This window comes from Phascolarctos cinereus, unplaced genomic scaffold (genome assembly GCF_003287225.1).
Source record: "Phascolarctos cinereus isolate Bilbo 61053 unplaced genomic scaffold, phaCin_HiC Scaffold_4;HRSCAF=312, whole genome shotgun sequence".
NCBI classification, from domain to species: Eukaryota; Metazoa; Chordata; class Mammalia; order Diprotodontia; family Phascolarctidae; genus Phascolarctos; species Phascolarctos cinereus.
Window position 1 is genome coordinate 461,621,247 of NW_027555847.1, and position 14,447 is coordinate 461,635,693.

Here is a 14,447-nt window from a genome sequence, read left to right on the forward strand (position 1 = left end):
ATATTAAGAACCTAGGTGTGTCTCTTGTCCTACTCTACCCTCCAGAGGCTTACTTCCCTAGATTGGGAAGGGGGATGCTCCCTACAGCACCGCCCGTTGACTGGCTTTGGTCTCTTTACTCTCCCGCAGATTTCCTAAGAATCTCCTGTCCCCAAGGACTGAAGACTCACCCCTCCCCACCCCCTAACCTCGCACCTTTGTCCTGGGCATGGCCGTATCTTTGACTGGTGATCTGGGGCCCCAGGAAAAGCTGTACGCGGAGGAGAGCCTCCGGAGCAACTCTGCCCACGTGGCTGGCTACTACACTCCTCTCCTGCCCCACAGCCTGTATGGGGATAGCCTGGCCAGTTCGCCCCCGGGCAGCTCTCCCCTGAGCAGTTCCCCGGAGTTTTTCCATCAACTCAAGACTTTGGGAAGACCAGTGATAAACTCCACCGCGCTGTCCCACTTCGGCTTCAACGGGATGCCCACTTTCCTGAACCACGGTGCGGCCCTGCCCAGAGAGCCTTTCTATAACTTGCCTCCAGGATCCTTGCCCTTCTTTGGCAGTGTATCCCCAGAGGAAGGCCATCCGCCTTTCCCCAAGGAGGGGCTGCTCCCTGTGGACAGCAGTGGCGTTGGCGGCGGCAGCAGCAGTCACAAAGATTGTCATAACAGTAGCCACAGCCTCAGCCTCATCCTTCCGCTGGCAGAGACCTCGGTCACCTGGCCAACCAAGCTCTCGTCACCCAAGATCTCTCCTCAGTGGCTTACTGGCCCGGCACCCAACCGGTTCTTTCCCTACTCCCCCAGAAAGAGACGCTATCTAGACCTGGGCCCTACCTCCCAGAGCGCAGAGCCCGAGTCCCCGCGGCAGTACCACTTTACCGAGAAGGAGTTGCACCTAGTCCTGTATGGGGCTATACGATCGCAGCAGCAGCCCTCTAGATTGCGCTGCGCTATCTCCGGGCTCCGGGTACCGGAGGACGGCTCAGGTAAGGGCGGAAAGGACTGAACGAATATGAGGGTTGGGCTGAACTGGCCGGGAAAAATCGGTGGAAACAGGAGGGATGGAGGCATCTAGGGATATTTTATATCTTGAACTTAAGAGACGGAGAGGGAAGTGGAAGGGGGCGGCGAGGAGGTAATTATTGGAATGATCGATCTAGGTAACCTAGGCCTGGAGGTGTTGATCTGTCAGTTATTCAACCAGCTTTTATTAAGTGCTTACTCTTCAGCAAGCTGCTTTGTGCACGGAGAAAGGCAAAACTTCAGTTCCTACCTTCAAGGCGCTCATTCTAATTGGGGAAACAACCTGCTAATTGCTATGTCCATACTAAATAAAAACTGTTTAAATTGAGCGTAATCTCTGAGGGAACGCACTAGCAGTGGTGTAGGTGATGGTGGTAGTGGTGGTGGACTGGTGGTGGAAACTCCGGGGGGGAAAAAACTTCCTGCTGAAAGTGGAATTTGAACTGGGAAGGCAGGAGAGAGCATTCTTAGGCATGAGGGGACAGCCGATGGAAAGGCATGTAGTTGGGATATGGGAGTGCCCTGTTCAAAGAACTGCTAAAGAAGACCAATGTCAGAAGGTGAATGACAGAATATGTGGAGGCGAGTCAAGTGTAAGATGCCTGGAAAGATAGGAAAAGGCAAAGTTGTTTAAATGCCAAACCGAGGAGTTTGAATTTGATCCTGGAGGTAATAGAGAGCACCTCGAGTTTTATTGAGCGGGGCGGGGTGAGTATTATGGCTAAGACCTGTCTGTGCTTATGAGAAAATACACCTCCTTGCTTTGGGTAGAGAGGCTGGGAATGCACCAAGTTCGAAACATGGCTGCGTATTACCTCCGGGATCAAATATAAAAATTTATCTAGCAGTCAGAGATGTTCATAAGCTGATGTCTTTTCCACATAACACTTTTCCAGTCTGCTTAGACCATTCATAACCCCCCTCCCACCCCCACTTTCCACCCTTGTATTCTGAGATGCTATGACACTTGCATCCTTGCTATTCTTTCAAGACACTCATTTCCCGACTTTTCATGCCTAGAATGGTCTCCCTGATCTCTGCTTCTTGGCTTCCCTGGCTCTCTTCAAGCCCTAACCAAAATCCCGCTTTCTACAGGAAGCCGATGCCCCTTAATTCTAGTGCCTTTTTTAAAAATGATGATTTCCAATTTATCCTACATATAGTGTGTGTTCATAGTTTGCATCTTTTCTCCGACATTAGGCTAAGAGTTCCTTGAAAGCAGGGAGCCTTTTGCCTTTATTTGTTATCCCCAGAGCTTACTTATAAAGCACAGTGCTTGGCACATAGTAGAGCCTCAAGTCAATAAGCACTGCATTTTCTTAATCTTCCTTGCTGGTTAACTGAATCATAATTATGCAGCATTCTTTTTTGCTTTTTCATTCTTGCTATTTACATTAACTAACAATTTAAAATTTAAAAATGTAAAAAGAAGGCGTGGGCACATAGACCACAGAATAAGAAGTTCTCGTTTAGGGGCTGATTTGAGCCCATCTAGGACCTCCTGTGTGTAGGCTTTGAAGGCTGTGAAGGTTTTGGTGATGTATATGTGAGTGTATATGGATGAACGGGCTGCGGTTGTACTGAGGAGAGTCTTTATTGATACAGAAGATTATTCTATGGGAATGAATTCTTGGGCTGCTGTTCGGCTAATCTGCACTGTGCCTAGACTGAGATTCCTGTATCTCCTGAAGCACTTTAAGTAGTACCCCAATGGACACTTGGTAGCAGCCACATGTAGAAAACTTCCCTGCTTAGTCCTTCCAAGACCCAAAGGGGAAAATATAAGCGTTTCTGTGTCTTGGAGGAATGTTTGGGTGAAAGATAATTGGCTCACTTTGTAATCCAATGTATGTTATGCATTTAAAAACATTATTCAGAGTCTTCCCCAGACTGCCAGCAGGGGCTGTAAGAAAATAGAACCCTGACCTGAAGTGTTGTCCTCAGAGCCTTGTCTCCTTCCTCTTAACCTAGCTCTCCTCAGATCTTTTATGAAAGCATGCATGTTTTGCAGGGTCAGAATCAGTGATTCCATCTCTGGATAAAGACTCCCTGAAGTTACCTGAAGGTAAGTAGAACTCTGGAGCTATGACAAACTTTCCCTGAAACCAAAGGCACTTCCGACCTTTCCTCCTCCTCACCCATTTCGGTCCATCAAAGTTGCATTTTCCTCCTATCAACTTTTCCTCTCCACCTTGGGTTTCTCCTTCAGGTCTGTGTGTACTGAAGACCCTGTGTGGTGACGTCCCACAATTTGGTGTATTCTGCAGCAAGCTTGTTCCCAAGGGGGTTAGATTCGGACCCTTTCTAGGTAAAGTGGTCAACGCAAGTGAGATCAAGACCTATGGTGACAATTCCCTGATGTGGGAGGTAAATCAATCATCTCCTTTGACTGGCCACTGAAGGGAAGAGGGGGAGGGTGTTTGGGGGAGGGGAGGCCTTGGGCTAGGGGGCAATAAGGGGGAAAATTCTGGGAGGGCATCTTCTAGAGACCCAGTAGGAGAGCCTTCTGGGGAGATTTACATATGCACATACATAATAATCTGCTGTCTGGACTGTCTCTTTTATGAAACTCTGTTTTGGGAATGACCTGTACCCCTTCCTATGAGTACATATGGAAAACATAATGAAAAAATAATGAAATAAATAATAGTGAAAATTATGAAAAATGAAAAAAAAAAGAAATTCCTTTATATAGTTTTGAAAGTATGCAAAGATTAGGAAAAAGTCAATGTATAGATGCCCTAGTACAAAAATTAATAATGATAATGAGTAGTATTTAAACCATGCTTTAAGGTTTATAAAGCACTTTACAAATAGTATCTAATTTTATCCTCACTAACAAACCTGGAGGTAGGTTGCTATTACTCGTGTTTCAGATGATGAAACTGTGGCAGATAGGGATTAAGTGACTTGCCCTGAGGTCACACAGCCAGTAAGTGTCTGAGGCAGTATGTGAACTCTGATCTTTCTGACTAAAGGTCCAACACTGTGTCACCTAGCTGTGTAGTTCCTGTTGATAGATAGGTTTGAGAATTTAAGTGATTGGCTCAGTCTCATCACTAAAATGTTGACCAACAGATGATAGATTTCTGTAGGGAAGTGCCACAGCTACCCAGAAAGAATACAATACCTGGAAGTATATAATGTACACGTGTGGTTGTTATGTTGCATTATATAACATATTATGTATCATATTTGATTTATCATAGGGGAATTTGTGTTAATATATATCCCTATTTTATGGACTATCTTGAAAATTGGTTAAGGAATATATTATGTATAAAAGCATAATATATATTAGATAAATACATTATTATCTTTGCATTAAGGATCTGAGTAGACACATATCTTAAGAACCATCTCTTTATGCCCTCCTCTCCCCCCTTTTTTTTTCAGGCCTGTATCTCCCTATCTTGCTCACACTGGAAGTGCAGTGGTTATTCACAGGTCTGATTCCACTGCTGATTAGCATGGAAACTTTGACCTACTAACTCTTGTTTTTCACCTGGGTCCATTTGCCCCTCCTTAGGCATCCTGTTGGCCCTGAGACCCTACTGGTGTAGAACTCAGTGCAGACATCCCTATTGGCTTTAGTCTTCTTGCAGTTTATAACCCTGGAGCTGGAGATATCTTTTACCAGCCTCTGCTTCTCCCAGTGGCAATGATTACAGGCTTGCACTGTCTCTTTAACACTTTATACCCCTTTCAACACAAGGTACCTGCATCCAGAGAGACAGCCCAACTTAGTGAATGAAAGCTTCAGTCAGGAAGACCTGGCAGGTTTATAAACTTTCAAGAGTCGATTGGCATTTCTGTCAGTAAGAAAATTCTCTTTACCAATGCAGGTCAGCACCTGCTGTGCAATATCTTGTAGTCTTAAGTAATTGTAAGGTTAAGTGACTTGCCCAAGTACTAATGGGGCTGGGAAAGAGAAGAATCTTAGGATCCTAGTTCTAAACTGGAAGATCTTACAGGTCATTTAATCCAAACCTCTCATTTGGAAACAATACATACAAACAGATTAAGGATATTCCTTTCCTTGACAGAGTTCTCATTCATTTCTTTTCCTCTGCTCTCCACTGCCCCCCTTGTCTGGTTTAGATCTTTGAAGACGGCCATTTGAGTCACTTCATAGATGGAAAAGGAGTCAGTGGGAATTGGATGTCTTTAGTCAACTGTGCCCGTTTTCCAGAGGAACAGAACCTGTCAGCAGTCCAGTGTCAAGGCCAAATTTTTTATGAGAGCTGCAAAGAAATCCTCCCCAACCAGGAGCTGCTGGTGTGGTATGGAGACTGCTACCAACAGTTCCTGGGTATCCCTGTGAATTTGAAAGTTGTGGACAAAGGGAAGCAGCTACTTGAGCCTCCAGAAGGTAAGTTCCCTACCCCCACCTCCATCCAGCCTCCTGCAGGTTGCATTTTCCTTATAAAGCAGTGGGAGCACAAGATGTGGAAATACAATGGACCTCAGTCTAGCCTCTGAGTTCTTAACCTTCTTTTGTGTCATGAACCCCTTTGGTAGTGTGGTGCCACTGGATGGCAGAAAGTGAGGGGTATGGAAGAGTTTTTCTAACCTTCATTTAAATAAGCATAGACATCCTGTGGTGAGGAAGGTGTATTGCCTAGTTAATGTCTTCCCTCCTCCATCCAAGGCTTTTCCTCTCCAGCCTCCCTTAGCAGGCTAGGCTTGCAGAGAGTAAAGATAGTGGGGGCCGAGAACAGGGTGTCTGGTTTTGTTTAGGGAAATGAGGGTGGGTGCAGTTAATGTAATTGAAATAGGCCTGGGTTGAGTGAGTGGAGTCATTGCAAATAGGGCATTTGGGAGGGAGAGGCACCTAGAGAGGGAAAGGAAAAGAGCTGGCAGGGTAGGGTAAGAGGCTAAAATTCAAGAGAAATGAGCAAAGAGATTCAGTAGTGTGTTCATTAATTTTTAATCTTCAGTTAGTCAGCCAGCATTTTGAAGCACATACTGTATGTCAGACATTGTGCTTATAAATACATTTACTTATTTTGTCATCCTGGGCAGGATTACCGGTAGGGAGCTTACATTCTACCAAGAGAGGTGACAAGAATTTATATGGTATTTTTTAAAACACCAGATATTTAAAAAAATTTTAAAGCACTTTTTTCTTATTTATTTTGAGCATTCTTTTTAAATTTTGAGTTCCAAATTCTTTCCCTCCCAACTGTTTTCCCCCTTACCCACTGAGAAGGCAAGCAGTATGACATCAATCATACATGTGAACTCATGCAAAACGTATTTCCAAATTAGCCTGTATGGCAATTTTTCAATGAGCTCCAAGTTTCATTTGTATTATTACTGAATTGTTATATCACTGGTATTTTTTCTTTGTCAGTTTTCACTCCCACCAATAAGTGTTCTTTTTCCCATTCTTTGTTGACCTTACATTTTATTGTAGTTTGGCAGTTTGGTCTGAAAACATTGCTGACCCCTCCCTGCCAGGTTGCCCTTCCCATTGCCCCAGGGAGCAGGAAGGCTTTTTCTTCATCTGAGCAAAATTCCAGCTCTGAGCAAAATGCTCCCAGCAGGGACCCAAGGAAGAGTTCCACCTCATTGAAAGTGACAGACTCTCTACTCTGATGGAAAAAAAAAACTAAGCATAAATTTCGTGATTCTCTCCTCTTGTCATTTATCAAGTAGCTCTTTATTTCCTTAGCCACCTGTTAAATATGCCAGGGCTCTGTTGTCAATTCATAATGACCTTCCCTGCAGCCCTGGAGAATGCTTTCAATTGAGATTCCTGAATATCCTAGATTCATTCATGGGTTTTTCTTCCCCACCCCCAGCTGCATCTCCTTTCCCCATCCCCTTTCCCTTACTTTCTTCCTTTAGTTATTTATTTTATTCTGAACTTAAGAAATAAAACGAGCATTTCCATAACATAGTAGAATAGAAAAAAAAGATTGCACGTGAAACTGAAAATCTATTTTTTACAACTTGCTATTCTTTTTAAATATATAATAAAGTTATCGTGTTACTTTCAAGTACATGAAACACTCTTACTTTCTGTGAGCTAGCTGGAAGGTCTCAGGGACTGGTTTATTAAAGGCTAAAATCACATCCTTCAGGAGGCAGAAGAGTATAACTGACCACCAGTTTTAGGATGATGCCCTTTTAGGTGTCCTCATTCCTGATCTTTTGACTGCTACCACTTGCTCTGAGACCTTGGATTGCTTGGCCTCATAACTCCTCTATGAAAACAAGGCTTCTGGTTCTGACCCATTACGTTCCATGTAGTTGAGTTGACAGCCCAGGGAATATTGCCTCTGATCTCCTTGGGATTTGTTGTTTTTTTTTTTTTTGGCCAGAGTCAGGAGAAAGCCACAAATGTGAAAGGTGTGGCAAAGTGTTTGCCTACAAATATTACAGAGACAAGCACCTCAAGTACACTCGATGTGTGGACCAAGGGGACCGTAAATTCCCCTGTAACCTGTGTAGTCGATCCTTTGAGAAGCGGGACAGGCTGCGCATCCACATCCTGCATGTCCATGAGAAGCACAGACCTCACAAGGTAAGAGAGGTGGCCTATTCTTGGCAGGGGGTGGCTTAGACCTCTAACCCGATGATGATGGTTCAATGAACTGTGTCCCCCCTCTTCTCCACTACCAGCCACCTCCTCCCCCAGCCACTTTTCTTCCTTTGGCATTCCATTTTTTCTTTATACTCCTTACTATCATTCTGTCCTCCTTAAACCCTAGCTCTCCTCTGTCCTCCTTTCAGACTCAGCTGACTGCTCTGGCATGAGAACCATGTAAGAGGGGAGGAATTGGAAATCATGGAAAGAACTTTAAAGACAAAGACCCTCATTTTACAGATGTGAAAAATAGTAAATGACTTGGCCAGGGATTCGAAAGGCAAATTAGTGGCTAAACTGGAATCAGGAGCCTTTCCCACCTCACCCCCCCATTCCTAATTTGATGCTCTTCTTCACCAGGAAGGAGGGTGTAATTCTGGGCAGAGGGAGCAGGGGGAGTAGCTTCTGAGGTTGCTGAGGGAAGAACATTGGAAGGAGAAAGGAATCAGTCAATCCGCAAACTTCTGATGAAGTGTCAGACCCCACTGTAAGTGCTGGGGATACACAGAAAGGCAAGAAGTCTCCCTGCCCCCAAGGAGGTTAGAGCCCTCCTCCAGCTCCTGTTAGGACCTCTTTGTCTTTCAGTGAGCCTTCATTAGGGTGTTTGGGGTGTTCAAGGAGGACTGGTATGTCTGGTGTGAGGTCTTGCCAAGCCCTTTTCAGAGCTGCTTATCCACCTTTAGTGTCCACTTGTCACCCAACTTTAGCAGCTGGACTAAACCAGATGGAGGGTAACCCACAGCTCTCAAACTCATTGGTGAGTAAGGGGGATGTCTACCCAAAGCATGTGAAGACTCCTCTGGGTGGAATGGGTGGATAAGAACCATGTTTTCCAAAAGCCATGAAGGCAGCTGAAGCAGGTACTGTGGTGTGCTTAGAGCCTGGTCGGATATAGAAGATGATAAAGTCGTCCACTGCATTCTGGGCCATCAGTGGTTTTCTTGACTTTTGTCTTGCCACTAGACTCTAGAAGAAAGAGTAAGGTTGATGATTTTGTGCAACACTGCTTCACTTAAATCCAATTCATGTGCAAGTCAAGATACCACCCATTCATTACATCATTGGTCCTCTTTGAAAATGAAAGGCAGACAATACTAGGGCTTATGAGATTAGTCCTTGAAGGTCTTCAAACCTAGAGAAAGGGTTAAACTTCTGAGGTGAGAGGATCAGATCTTAATCTCAAGTCATTTTAAAACTCCAGAATTTAGGAGATTTTAGAAGATCTCTATCTATTTGGATCCCTTAATTTTGCAGATAGGGAAACTGAGATTCAGAGAGTTTGACCTAACTTACTACCTTCTTCATGAAACCTTTCTTACTCCCCGAAGCTGAAAATGAGCTCTCCTCCAATTTCTCCTAACACTTGGGTCCTCTTTTACATTTTTAATATTCCATTTATATCACAACTATTTTTCACGTGCCTGAAATCCACTCACCGCCGTTAGGTTGTATGCCCCACGAGGGCAGAAATCTGGATATCCTTAGCTAGCTTCTAGCAGGATATCTGAAACACAAGTGCTCAAGGTTACATGGCAGGTTAGAAGCATTGCTAAGGTTAGAACTCAGATTTCCAGTGCCCTTTTCTGTACAATATATATTGACTGCCACATGTAACCTGGGACCTGGGGCTGGAGGGAGAAGGGAGAGGTAGGGAGGAGAGGTAAGGGAAGGGAGGGAAAGGAAGGGAAGGAAAGGAGAAGGGAGGGAAAGGACGAAAAGGAAGAGCTCAGAGAGTGGGTAGTTTACCTAGAGTGTCCAGTTTTGTGTTAAAATGCAGTGATTGTTTATTTTTTTTCTTTGTATTGCCTGTGCCTGTCACACAGTAGGTGCTTAATAAATGCATGCTAATTGATTGATTGAAGGGTCCTACAAGATAAGCAGGCAAAAGCTTATGAATAGGAAGAAGTACCAACATTAATGAGATCTAAGTAATAAGTCAGCCTTAATATAGCACTTATTATTTTCCCTTGGAAAAACCTTGTAAATCACAAGTAGTAACAGCAGGTGCAATTCAGAACTCATTAATCTGCTTTCAATTAGAAGGTCGTTCTTAAACTACAATGAATTTATGCCGTGGCCATAAATCCAACTTTTATATTGATCCTAACATTGGGCCCAGGCTCTGGAGAAGGTTAAGAATGTGAAAGGTTTGTAGCTATGGGTTGGCCTACAGCACTGAAATGGAGCTCCTAATTCTCAGGCCTTACTTCTTCTCTTTTTTAATAAGCAGCTTTCCTTACACAGGGACCTTATTTTGAAATGTACTTCTTTGGAACTGGCAATGTATTAATGGCTTGTGTGTATCGTTAGCTAATTGTGACCCTTTTGTCCCCAGTGTTCTATGTGTGGAAAGAGTTTCTCCCAGTCCTCTAGTCTCAACAAGCACATGAGGGTCCACTCTGGAGAGAGGCCATACAAGTGTGTCTACTGTAACAAGGTAAACGGAAGCAGCCTCCAAGAGAGCACAAGTCCTCTATAGCCAAAATTAGACTGATGATGAATCTGTTCCTGCAGCACTTTGAGTTTATAGGTTTGTAGCTTTAGAGCTGGAAGAAGCGTTAGAGGACATCTCCTGAAAACCTCATTTTACAGATGAGTAAACTGAAGCAGAGAGAGGTTAAGTGATTTAGCTAGAGTCACACAACAGTAAGGGTTTAAGGGGAGGGAGAGAAATTTGAACTCAAATCTTCCTGGCTAAGTGCAATGCCCCTTCACTATACCACACTATCTCTCCCAGAGCTGTTGTTCTGTTGTTGCCTCAGGAAACTGAGGCAAACAGGGTTAAGTGACTTGCCCACACAGCTAGTAAGTATCCAAGGCCGTATTTAAACCCAGGTCTTCCTGACTCTTGGTCACCACCTAAGCTGCCCTGCTCATAGAGATGTCCGTTATCCAAATATCCAAATAAGGTTTAGGGGTTAAGGAGCCGAGGGAGTTCCCTAAAGACCAACTTGAAAGTTACATTACTAAAGTCATTAATTCTCCTCATCCTACCAATTTAAAATTTTGTTCATTCACATATTTAGAAAATGACAGAAATGATATTGTATTGGCAGAAACACTGACGTGGCAAGTTGCTACGTTTAAATTAGTTTTTAGAAGTTAAGTGTTCACCTAGGGCATTTAGGATATGGCCTTAACAAGAGCAATGAAGTTCACCAGGACTTATGAGAATAAAAGGAATGGGAAAAGGCATTTATTAAGGATTAAGAACTGATTTGCCAATAAGAATGTTGCCACAGAGACCCTTTAAGGGGACTTAAGAGTGTGTTAATGGAGTGAGTGCTGGACTTAGAGTCAGAAAGACATGGATTCAGGTCTAGCCTTTGGTACCCATAGCTGTGGGACCACAGGCTAGTAAGTTTACCTTATTGAACCTCTTTAGATGGGGATGATTATATTTGGCAGTTGAGAGACTCAAAAGTGCTCTATAAATGCCAGTTAAAGAAAGTGTTATCAACTCCACTTTGTAAATGAAGGAGGCTAAAGCTAAGCCAGGCCAGTGAAGTGACTTGTCTTTAGTCACACAACCAGTAAGTTGAGTCAGAGTTGAGACATGGACCCAAGTCCTCTGAAGCCAAGGCTAATGGTTTTTTTCTACTATACCACACTGCTTTTATAGCAAATAGGGATATGGAACTAGGACTATGATTTCAGTGCTGATCAATTCCTTCTCAGCTTATAGTGCTTTAAAAAATATTTGTTCATTCACTTATTTGTTAGTGTTAATTTTTAGGCATTGATTTTTAAAATTTTGAATTCCAGGTTCTCTCCCTCCCTCTTGCCCTTCCCCAACCCATTGAAAAGATAAGCAGCATGATACCCATTATACATTTGAAATCATGCAAAACATAAAACAGCTATGTTGTCCTCCAAAAAAGAAAGTGGAAAAAAGTTTCAACCTGTACTTTTGTCTGAGTTCATCAGTTCTTTCTGGAGGCGTATAGCTTTTTTCATCGTGAGTCCTTTGGAATGGAATTGGATCTCATTGTATTGTTCAAAGCAGCAAAGTATTTCACATTTGATCATAGTTACAGTATTGCTGTTACTCTGTACAATGTTCTTCCTGGTTCTGTTCACTTCACTTTGCATGCATTCAATATCGATATGCAGTCTTTAAAAAAATTAATATTTTATTTTTTCCCCAGTTACATGTAAAAACTGTTTTTGTCTCAATAGTCTAAGCCTTGGGTTTTATTTTCTTTTATTTATTCTTGGGGATAAAATGACAGTATTGTAAAGTTCTTTGCAAGCCTTGAAGCACTGTAGAAATGTTAGCTGTTGTTATTATGAGGGAGGCAATATGGCATAGTGGGTCAAGTGGTAGGCTTCGGGGTCAGGAAGACCTGGGTTCAGATCATGCCCTACTTGTTTGCTAGTGGTGTGACCCCGGGCAAGTCACTTTTTCTCAACTCCCCTTTCTTCATCTGTAAAAGGGTGGGGAGGGGAAATAATAATAGCACCTGCCTCACAGTGCTATTGTTGGGACCATGTGTATAAAGCACTTTGTAAGCTTTAAAAATGCTATCTAAATGTGAGCTATTATTAACATAAGAGAAGGAGAAAGAAACAAACATTTAAGCACCTACTATGTGCCAGGCACTGTGCTAAGACTATCTTCACAACAAGGTGCTGTTCTTTACCCCCGTTTTATCGTTGAGAGAACCGAGGCAGAAAAGTAAGTTAAAATGACTTACCCAAGGTCATACAGATAATTAAGTACTTGTCTGAGGCGACATCTAAACTCAGATCTTCCTGAGATTTCAGATCCAGCAATTCTAACCACTGCACCAATATTTATTAATCGAGGTAATAAAACACATAACACTCGCTGGCTGTGTGACTCTGGGCAAGTCACTTAACCCCAATTGTCTCACCAAAAATAAATAAATAAATGAATAAATCAAGGTAATAGTGATGACGGGATGATTCTGAAGTTCATAGGATGCTTTTCAGCTATCCAATCATAATAATAATTAATAATAATGCCTCACTTTTTTTTATTGTGCTTTAAGGTTTGCAGAGTGTTGACGTTTTCTGTGTATTGTCTCACTCGGTCCATCCAACCCTGTGAGGGAGCTGTTATATTTGTGGCCACACAGCTAGGAAGTGTACAAGTCTTCCTGGCAAACAAGACCATAACTACGGAGTGACCTCTGCCTCTCTCATCAGGAATTTAATTTGTCCGATTTTCCTCTCTCCCTGGCACTTAGGCCTTCACTGCTTCCAGCATTCTCCGAACTCATATCCGGCAGCATTCTGGGGAGAAACCCTTCAAGTGCAAATACTGTGGCAAAGCTTTTGCCTCCCATGCTGCCCACGACAGCCACGTCCGGCGATCTCACAACAAGGAAGGAGAGGGCTGCTCCTGTGGAATCTGTGGAAAAACTTTCATGGAGCAAGAGAAATTCCGCTGCCATATGAAGTTCCATGGTGTCCTTTAGCCCCTGGAGAGGGGCATCAATCTCTTCTAGCCCAAGAACTGAGTTTCTCTTCTATATCTATTCCCACAATTTCTTCCATGGTTGTGTACAGGCTAAGGCAGTTGTAGAAATGCAGTAGTATGGGTGGTACCAGTGGGTGGTGGGCTGGACTAGGGAACTGCTTATTTTTAGCATGGACCTACTTGCCTTACTTGCTTAGCAGAGGCATGGGGAACTATTTATATTGTTTAAATTAACAAAGGCACTATAGGTGTTGAAGCATCTTTTGAAGATGTTGTTTATGTTGTAATTAGCAAAGTAAGGAGGCCTTTTATTTGTCTTTGAACCCAGAACTGAAATTGTCCCAGCTTTTATATTTTCCTGTTCTTCTTGGAAGGAAGTTTAAACTTCTCAGAATTTGCAAATCCACTGAGGATAGATCTAAAATAAGGAATTAACAACTAGTACAACTAGTTTTGTAATCCGTGTCTGTCATTCCAAAGCAAGTTTAAGGCCCCATCCTCATTTGAATTCACATAGGTGGTTGTGCCTGGGTGTTTTTCACAAGTTTGAGAAGATTATTTCTAACTTATTTGGATTAAGAGAGCCAAATCAAATGACTTTGGGAGAAAAGTTATTTGTCTAGCATCCGTCCATCAACCATTTGAGGGAAAAATGTTAACAGAACAAAGACAGGCTAAAAGATTATATTCAGTCTTCTTGCTCAGCTCTGCTTTCAAAATTAATTCATTTCTAATGAACAGATAAGTGTCTCCTATACTGCATAGCTTCTGGTTCATAATAGTGTACAGAATTATGGGGGAAATGAGTTTACAGATGAAAGAAAGCACTTTGAAACAAAAAGAATGGAAAGACAGCTTGGAATAGTGCTGACCCTGGATGAGTCACTTAGCGTTGGGGGACCCAAAGCAAACTCTCATTATACCATGTTAAACTGAAGAAAAATGGGCAGATCTGCCTTGGTAGAGAGATGTTTTTTACTGGGTATTCTCCACACCAGTAACATTACAGGTCCGCATTCTCCCGAAAGTAAAACATGCTAGATGATTATGCAGTATCTTAAAAAAACCAATGGGTGTTTTAAATCTTGTCCTCTATATTTTTATCTATAACTTGGGTAAAGGGTATAGATGACATAGTTTTCAAATTTGTAGCAGACACAAAGTTGAGAGAGATGGTAGTTATTTTGGCTTTGTGATTCCAAATCTTAAGAAGTAGAAATGTAATAGGGCTATGTCTATAAAGACATGCACTGGCATAAAATATGACTGAATTGCACAAGTACGTATTTAATAATCCATGTTTCTCTAGGGCTTTAAGGATTGCAAACTTTTCATAAGAGCAAAATGAATATCAACTTATTTCACTTTGGAGGATCCGTGATTGGAATGGTTCCT

The 14,447-nt window shown here is 42.6% G+C and overlaps 1 protein-coding gene across 1 annotated transcript; it reads left to right on the plus strand.

Moving 5' to 3' along the window:
- Nucleotides 1-208: 208 nt before the first annotated feature.
- PRDM14 (PR/SET domain 14) lies at nt 209-13,084 on the plus strand. The gene is made up of 7 exons (XM_021002152.2): nt 209-974; nt 3,023-3,076; nt 3,221-3,378; nt 5,113-5,383; nt 7,341-7,543; nt 9,942-10,043; nt 12,820-13,084. Exons 1-7 carry the CDS (start codon nt 209-211, stop codon nt 13,048-13,050), a joined length of 1,785 nt encoding a protein of 594 aa, XP_020857811.1. The 3' UTR covers nt 13,051-13,084.
- Nucleotides 13,085-14,447: the final 1,363 nt, after the last annotated feature.

Excerpts from the sequence above, each read along its gene's own strand:
- PRDM14 (XM_021002152.2), top strand. The coding sequence starts at position 209 with ATGGCCGTATCTTTGACTGGTGATCTGGGGCCCCAGGAAAAGCTGTAC. Across the intron at positions 3,077-3,220 it reads CTCCCTGAAGTTACCTGAAG|GTCTGTGTGTACTGAAGACC; the intron begins GTAAGTAGAACT and ends TTTCTCCTTCAG. Across the intron at positions 10,044-12,819 it reads AGTGTGTCTACTGTAACAAG|GCCTTCACTGCTTCCAGCAT; the intron begins GTAAACGGAAGC and ends CCTGGCACTTAG.